We start from the raw sequence: 9,258 nt of genomic DNA on the forward strand, positions 1-9,258 counted from the left end.
TACTGCTGTTATCATACAGTGATCTAGTATTCAACCATTAGTTTATATTACATGAGCACACTACTATTGTTTTCACACAGTGATCTAGTATTCAACCATTAGTTTATATTACATGAGCATAATACTGCTGTTATCATACAGTGATCTAGTATTCAGCCATTAGTTTATATTACATGAGCACACTACTGCTGTTATTATACAGTGATCTAGTATTCAGCCATTGGTTTCTATTAAGTGAGCACACTACTGCTGTTATCATACAGTGATCTAGTATTCAGCCATTGGTTTATATTACAAGAACACACTACAGCTGTTATCATACAGTGATCTAGTATTCAGCCATTGGTTTATATTACATGAGCACACTACTGCTGTTTAGTGATGTTGCGAACCTAAAATTTTGCGTTCGCAAACAGCAAACACAAACTTCCGCAAAAGTTTGCGAACGGGCGAACTGGGCGAACCGCCATTGACTTCAATAGGCAGGCGAATTTTAAAACCCACAGGGACTCTTTCTGGCCACAAAAGGGATGGAAAAGTTGTTTCAAGGGGATTAACACCTGGACTGTGGCATGCCGGAGGGGGATCCATGGCAAAGCTCCTATGGAAAATTACATAGTTGATGCAGAGTCTGTTTTTAATCCATAAAGGGCATAAATCACCTAAAATCCCTAAATTGTTTGGAATAACGTGCTTTAAAACATCAGGTATGATGTTGTATTGTTCAGGTAGTGTAAGGGTTACGCCCGCTTCACAGTGACAGACCAAACTCCCCGTGTAACGCACCGCAAACAACCGCAAACAGTCCATTTGCACAATCGCAAACTCCCCATTTGCACAAGGTTGGATACCAAGCTAGCCATGTCCCGTTCCTTGTCCTCACTGATGTCACTGCGCGTGCAATCACTTCCTGGGGTAACAGAAAATGCTCCACCCACAAGATGCTCCTATTATATTACTGCACTGAGGATGCTGCCTGTATCTGTGTGTCCTGCTCCCTGGCCGGAGAGCACAGGGGACACCAGGTTGAGCTGCTGAATGAGGCTTCTGAGAAGAAGAAAAAGAAACTGAGAAATGTTCTGCAGAAACTGACCACAAAGAGAGAGGAGACTGCAGAAGCACAGGAGAGGGGTGCAAGAGAAAGCAGCTGGTGTAATAGAGAGACTCACTGCCCTGATTTGGGACATCAGGAAACAGCTGGAAGACCTAGAGAAGCGAGTCCTGAGTGAGATCACCCGGCAGCAGGAGCAGGTTTTACTCACAATCTCTGATCTGATCCAGCAGCTGGGAAAAAGAGAACGACGAGCTAACCAGGAAGATTTGTCACATTGAGGAGCTGTGCAACATGACTGACCCATTAACTGTCCTACAAGAACAGGAATCACACTGAGATGAGATGCTTGGTCGGTCCTCCTACTTCCAAGTTCCAATTTGGGGCACTGCGCGTGCAATCTAATGTGCCACCAGATAGTGGTGTGTTAACTAGTACTATTCTTATCAGTTTAATCCCTGTTACGTGCCCTATCAGGGGACGTGTATATGGCATCGATTTTAGGAACCCGGAGATGATTTTAGGAACCGGGAGATGGAAAAAGATGCTTGGTCGGTCCGGCCACGAGATAGATAGATAGATAGATAGATACATAGATGATTAGAACAGAGCACTCTGTGTATCTGCCCTCGGCCGAAATCGGAACATTCTTTAGCTTTCTGTCTGTCGGCCAAATGTCCGTCTGCCAAATGTCCGTCTGCATTTTGTCAGAGCACCGCGTGCAATCTACTGTGCCACCAGATAGGAGTGGTGTGTTAACTAGTACTATTCTTATCAGTTTAATCCCTGTTACGTCCCCTATCAGGGGACGTGTATATGGCATGGACTTTAGGAACCGGGAGATGGGAAAAGATGCTTGGACACCCAGTACAGGTTGTTCTCCTTCAGCCTTTTAATACGAGGGTCCCCGACCCTCAACAGGCACGACAGAATGAAAGACCCCATATGCCATGACTTCCTTTTGCACAATCGAGTACAGGTATGGCATCGATTTTAGGAACCCAGAGATAATTTTTAGGAACCAGGAGATGGAAAAAGATGCTTGGACACCCAGTACAGGTCGTTCTCCTTCAGCCTTTTTATACGAGGGTCCCGACCCTCAACAGGCACGACAGTTTGAAAGACCCCATATGCCATGACTTCCTTTTGCACAATCGAGTACAGGTATGGCATCGATTTTAGGAACCCGGAGATGATTTTAGGAACCGGGAGATGGAAAAAGATGCTTGGTCGGTCCGGCCATGAGATAGATACATAGATTAGATAGATAGATCAATAGATGCAATAGATACATTTGATGATAGATAGATAGATAGATTTGATAGATAAATATATAGATTTGATAGATAGATAATTTCCCAGACAGAGAATTACAAGACGTGCGGTCTGAGACCCATGGTAAGGTTCCCAGAGGCAGTTGTGGCGCCCGAGGCTCTGATTAGAACAGAGCACTCTGGAACGTATCTGCCCTCGGCCAAAATCGGAACATTCTTTAGCTTTCTGTCTGTCGGCCAAATGTCCGTCTGCCAAATGTCCGTCTGCCAAATGTCCTTCTGCATTTTGTCAGAGCACCGCATGCAATCTACTGTGCCAACAGATATGAGTGGTCTGTCAAGTAGTACTATTCTTATCACAAATTTCAAAAGAAACTCAGCACACCTTAATGCAAAAAATAAGGCTTATATTTATTACAAAGTGCCTAAATACATATTCTTCAATATAAAAGAATCCAAAACTTTTAGTCCATTCACACATGCAAAGCACATTCATACATAAAAAATAATCAAGATTCAACTCAGGCGTCCCTGGAAGAATCAATATAAGGCTGTCATAAAACTGCTTTTGTGTTTAAACATTTTTGGGAAAGTTCACTTCAATGTTGCAATGAGCAGTCCTGTGGACCTATAGAACTTTCGAAATTGTATTCAATGTATTATCTTTGATGCACTCTTTAAGACAAAACAGCTGTAAAAGTTTCACTTTTTTAATTACAAGCGTATCCTCTTTAAATGTGAGGTTTAATTGACATTTCAAGGGCTGTAATGATTATAATTCTCTTGTACAAAGAACACCCTTTCGTGACAAGCATAAGCACATCAATATGTTAGTGCGTAGGATCTAGCCAAGGCCTGAATGTGAGGAGTGAAAGAAAGATTTGAGTCAAGTATGACCCCAAGACATTGGGCATGCGGGGTAGGGGTAATCATGGAGTTGGTATAGAGAGATGGGGGGTGGGGAAGAGGGGAAAATAAGGAGCTCATTTTGGAGAGATTTAGCTTAAGGTAGTGAGAGGACATCCATGAAGAGATGTGAGAAAGACAGTTAGTGACATGGGTTAACAAGGAAGGAGATAGGTCTGGAGCAGAGATGTATATTTGAGTGTCGTCTGCATACAAATGATATTGAAACCTGTGGGACTTTATTAGGGAACCTAATGATGACGTGTAGATTGAGAAGAAAAGGGGACCGAGGACAGAGCCTTGCGGTACCCCAACAGAAAGTGGTAACGGGGCAGAGGAAGCTTTAGAGAAGGCTACACTACAGGTACGGATAGACAGGTAGGAAGAGAACCAAGAGAAGGCTGTGTCACAAATGCCGAAGGATTGGAGGCTTTGGAGCAAAAGAGGGTGGTCAACAGTATTAAAGGCTGCAAACAGATCAAGGAGGATAAGCACAGAGAGGTGGTCTTTGGATTTTGCTGTAAGTAGGTTGTTGGTAACCTTAACAATTGCTTTCACTGTGGAATGATGGGGACGGAATCCAAATTGCAGTGGGTTAAGGAGGGAGTTTAATGTAAGGAAATGGGATAGACGTGCATATACTTTTCAAGAAGCTTTGAGACAAGAGGGAATAGAGAAACAGGGTGGTAGATGGATGGGGAGGTTTTTTGAGGATAAGTGTGACCAGTGCATGTTTTAGAGATGAGGGAAATATACCAGTGCTGAGGGAGAGATTTAAAATGTGTGTGAGTATAGGGGTAAGGGTAGAAGAGAGGGAGGGGAGTAGCTGTGAGGGAATGGGGTCGAGGAGACAGGGAGTGAGGTGAGAGCGCAGTATAAGTGCAGAAACTTCTTCCTCAGTAACAGGGGCGAAAGAGCTAAATATATGGCTATGTGGGGGTTGGTTAATTGCAAGCTTTTGAGGGGGTGAGAGACTGGAAGCATGTTGAGAGTTGATTTCGTTATTGAAGTGGCTGGCAAAATCTTGAGCCGACAGAGAAGTTGTATTAGGAGGTTGGGGTGGACAGAGTAGAGTGTTGAAAGTGGAGAACAGACATTTGGGTTTGAAGAAAGGGTGGAGATAAGAGTAGAGAAGTAGTGTTGCTTATAAAGATTAAAGTGAAGGTAAAGTTGTGCCATATGAAAAGCAGGATTTGACAGATCAATCAAAATAAACATAAGTTTAATTCATAATTTTGTTTCATTTTGAAAAATAAACAATATAATGACACTGCAAACCTTAAAGGGCCACTAAACCCAAAATCTTTCTTTCATGATTCAGATAGAGAATACAAATTTAAACAACATTACAATTTACTTCTATTATTTATTTTGCTTCATTTTTTAGATATCCTTAGTTGAAGAAAAAGCAATGCACATGGGTGAGCCAATCACACGAGGCTTCTATGTGCAGAAACCAATCAGCAGCTACTGAGCATATCTAGATATGCTTTTCAGCAAATAATATCAAGATAATAAAACAAATTAGATAATAGAAGTAAATTAGAAAGATGTTTAAAATTGATTTCTCTTTCTAAATCATAAAATAAAAAATGTGGGTTTCATGTCCCTTTAAATCCTAGATTCCAGCGGAATGCCCGGCTTTGTGTCACATATCCCATATCTACATGGGATAGAGCACTGACCAGGAAGTCAAATCGAGGGTGGAGCAACGGTGTTGTCAATAGCAAAAGTAATATATAAAAAATATAATTACATTTTTTTTTTTTGTTTATTAACGCATAGGCTACATATATGAATGATCCGAGAGCCGCAACTTTACCTTCACTTTAAGAGCAGAGTAGTAGAAGCCCAAGATGAACTTGTAGTGAAGTCAGCTGAACTCCGAGATTTTCCCCAGTGCCGCTCAGCAGTACGGGAACATCTGCGTAGGTACCGTGTCAGAGGAGTATGCCAGGACTGAGGGTGATTTCCGAGTTATGATAGGAGGGGCCAGATTGTCAAGAACCAATGTAAGGGTGGAATTATAGTGGTAGATAGATTGGTCAGGGCAGGAAAATGAGGGGATGGATGAGAGGTTCAAGAGAACTAGCGAGCTGTTGCTGATCTACTGACATAATGCTTCTGTGAGGTTTGGTGTGAGGGGTAGAAGGAGGGAGAGTTGAAGGGAGGGATGAGATGTTGCAAGTAAGGAGATGATGGTCAGAAAGAGGAAAAGGGGAGTTTGTGAAGTTTGAAATAGTGCATTGATAGCTAAAGATCAGATCAAGGGAGTGACCATCTTTGTGAGTGGAAGAGTCAGTCTATTGTGACAGACCAAAGAGGAAGTGAGTTGCAGAAGTTGTTTTGCAGAGGAGGCAGTTGGATTGTCAAAAGAGATGTTGAAGTCACCAAGAATGAGGGCAGGGGTGTCTGAGGAAAGGAAATAAGGTAGCTAGGCATTAAAGTGATCTAGAAATTGAGTTGAGGAGCCAGGGGCGGTATATGACTACAACACGTATAGAGAGGGAAGAGAATAAGCAAATCATGTGGGGTTCGAATGAGGAAAATGTGAGGGAAGAGATGAGTTGTATTTGTTGAAAGGTGCAATGAGAGGAAAGTAAAATACCTACACCATATCCTTTATGTCCATTCAAGCATCCAGGGGCTAGTGATTGTTAGTGTGATGTCACTGGGAACAAGTGGGTGAAGCATATAATTAACATGTCCTTGGGTGCCAATGGTGTAACTTCTGGCTGCATGTGTCTAGGAACATAAGTAATTTATTAGCCATGCCGGACAGGGGATTCTGAGTATGGCACCGGTAATACAATAAAAAGGAGATCATGCTATGAATAAAGGAAGAGGGGGCACAACATGCATAAGAATGCATCACACAGAGAGGGTCACTTACTTCTTTCCATCTCAGCTGTTTGATGCTCATCCTCAAAGCCTCTAAAGATGTTTTTGCCTTAAAACTATCGACTGTGACCTGCCTTTGCTTTCTGTCAACTTTTTTTTGTCTTTCTCTCTTTTTTTCTGGATGCCTCATTTTATTAGTATATCTGACAGCCCTTCTGCCAGTCTGCTTGGTATGGGACAAATTACATGCGAAACAAGAGGCTGAAGACACGTTATGTGTAGGGGTCAGATCCTCAGACCTAGACGCCAGCTGCTCTCGCTCCTCATGTGGCTCAATCATCCTGCTCCTGTCCTTGGTGCCTACTCTGACAGTGACATCACACTCTGACCCCAGCAAGAGCTTGTGATTAAGGTTGCCTGGTCTCCAGAGTGTCACTGATTTATGTATGTATTGTAATTCTGTCCTATCTTTCATCTATCTGTTACAGAAACACATTAAGTTCCATCCCCTCAGTCATCAACACTTGTTCTGCATTCAGTGCACTCCCAACTCCAGATGTCCACCAATGAACTGCCCCTCTAACTATCTGTCCATATTATCTGTCCTGTATACCCCAGTCCCCCTCACTTAGCCAGTCCCCCTCATTACTTACCCCTCGCATAGCCAGTGCCCCCTCCCTACCTGCCTCTTATTTAACCAGTGCGCCCTCACTACCTACACCTCACTTAGCCAGCATCTCCTTTACTAACTGCTCCTCACTTAGCCAGCATCTCCTTTACTAACTGCCCCTCTCTTAACCAGTGCCCCCTCACTACTTACCCCTCACTTAGCCAGTGCCCCCTCACTACCTGCCTCTCATTTAACCAGTGCCCCCTCACTACTTGCCTCTCAAATAGCCAGCATCCCCCTCACTACCTGCCTCTCACTCAGCCAGTCACCCTATCTGCCCCTCACTTAGCCAGTGCCCCTCACTACCTGCCCCTCGCTTAGCCAGTGCCCACTCACTATCTGCCTGTCACTTAGCCAGTCCCCTCACTACCTTCCCCTCACTTAGCCAGTGCCCCCTCCCTACCTGCCCCTCACTTAGCCAGTGCCCCCTCCGTACCTGCCCCTCCCTTAGCCAGTGCCCCTCACTTAGCCAGTGCCCCTCACTACCTGCCCCTCACTTAGCCAGTGCCCCCTCACTTAGCCAGTGATCCCTCACTACCTGTCCCTCACCTAGCCAGCCCCCTCCCTACCTGTCCCTCACTTAGACAGTGCCCCCTCGCTACCTGCCCCTTGCTTAGTCAGTGATCCCTCACTACCTGCCCCTCACCTAGCCAGCCCCCTCCCTGCCTGTCCCTCACTGTCACTACCTGTCCCTCACTGTGCCTGTTGCCACCTGTCCCTCACTGTCACTACCTGTCCCTCACTGTGCCTGTTACCACCTGTCCGTCACTGTCACTACCTGTCCCTCACTGTGCCTGTTACCATCTGTCCCTCACTGTCACTACCTGTCCCTCACTGTGCCTGTTACCACCTGGCACTCACTGTCACTACCTGTCCCTCACTGTGCCTGTTGCCACCTGTCCCTCACTGTCACTACCTGTCCCTCACTGTGCCTGTTACCACCTGTCCGTCACTGTCACTACCTGTCCCTCGCTGTGCCTGTTACCATCTGTCCCTCACTGTCACTACCTGTCCCTCACTGTGCCTGTTACCATCTGTCCCTCACTGTCACTACCTGTCCCTCACTGTGCCTGTTGCCACCTGTCCCTCACTGTCACTACCTGTCCCTCACTGTGCCTGTTACCACCTGTCCGTCACTGTCACTACCTTTTCCCCACTGTGCCTGTTACCATCTGTCCCTCACTGTCACTACCTGTCCCTCACTGTCACTACCTGTCCCTCACTGTGCCTGTTACCACCTGTCCGTCACTGTCACTACCTGTCCCACTCCCTCACTGTCACTACCTGTCCCTCACTGTGCCTGTTACCATCTGACCCTCACTGTCACTACCTGTCCCTCACTGTCACTACCTGTCCCTCACTGTGCCTGTTACCACCTGTCCGTCACCACCAGACACGCGCAGGGGAATGTTTGGGTCCGGTTGACAGCGCAACGCACGGCAGCCGGCGAGGGACAAACTTGCTGCGACTCATGCAACGCGAAGCTTTGTGACAAACAGTGTAGTGCGTTTCTGGCGGCATGTCTGTAAGTGCTGGTTGTCTATCCTGTGTATTGCACCGCAGCCGTGCCTTATATACAGCTCCATCCTGTGTATTGCACCGCAGCCGTGCCTTATATACAGCTCCATCCTGTGTATTGCACCGCAGCCGTGCCTTTGACAGTGTCCCACCCAGTTGTTCATTCTGTCCCAGTAGGGTTGCCACCTTCAAGTTTCAAATCATGTGTCCGGGTTTCAGCCCACCTGAAACCCAGACACATTATTCAAAATGACGGGACTGTGACTTTCCAGCATAGTTGGATGCTGGTACTTTGTTACATACAGCCCTGCTTAGCTTAACGTTCATGTCCTTCAAAGTTTACATTTAGTAATACAGGCTGAGTGAGCAGCATAGTTTTTTTTTCATTTTGTAGTACTACTTGGTTTATTTTTCTAAGAATTTAACACCCCCCGACCCCTGGTGACATTGCCGGTAATACACCTTTAGGGGAATTATATGGGTATGACTAGGAAGTACAGACAGGCATTATTTTTGGCCTGGATCTTGCTTTACTTCATGCAGGATAGCATTTTGGCTATAATATTCCTGCATTATGGTATAGAGTAGCCTCTTAAACAGCTTTAGCTATACAGCTCCATCCTGTGTATTGCACCGCAGCCGTGCCTTATATACAGCTCCATCCTGTGTATTGCACCGCAGCCGTGCCTTATATACAGCTCCATCCTGTGTATTACACCGCAGCGGTGCCTCATATACATCACTGCCAGCTGCTTTAGCTTGTAAGGGGCTGACAGCCTTACCCCCTACTAGTACTGTAGCTCATGAGATATTAACCCATTTAGACAAGATAATAATTACCATTTTCACCTCAGAGTTGTTTCCCTGTCTGGCATAAAGGGGTTAATCACAATTTTCACCACAGAGTTGTTCCCCTGTATGACATAAAGGGGTTAATCACCATTTTCACCTCAGAGTTGTCCTCCTGTCTGGCATAAAGGGGTTAATTACCATTTTCA

The 9,258-nt window shown here is 45.4% G+C and overlaps 1 protein-coding gene across 1 annotated transcript in view; it reads right to left on the reverse strand.

The window, feature by feature from the left end:
* Positions 1–6,865, reverse strand: part of TTLL11 (tubulin tyrosine ligase like 11) — a 345,612-nt gene extending 338,747 nt beyond the window's left edge. Inside the window, 1 exon segment of the mRNA XM_053695417.1 lies at positions 6,125–6,865. Coding sequence (XP_053551392.1) covers positions 6,125–6,547 — 423 coding nt within the window. The 5' untranslated portion in view covers positions 6,548–6,865.
* Between the last annotated feature and the right edge of the window lie 2,393 nt (positions 6,866–9,258).

This window comes from Bombina bombina, chromosome 12 (genome assembly GCF_027579735.1).
Source record: "Bombina bombina isolate aBomBom1 chromosome 12, aBomBom1.pri, whole genome shotgun sequence".
NCBI lineage: Eukaryota > Metazoa > Chordata > Amphibia > Anura > Bombinatoridae > Bombina > Bombina bombina.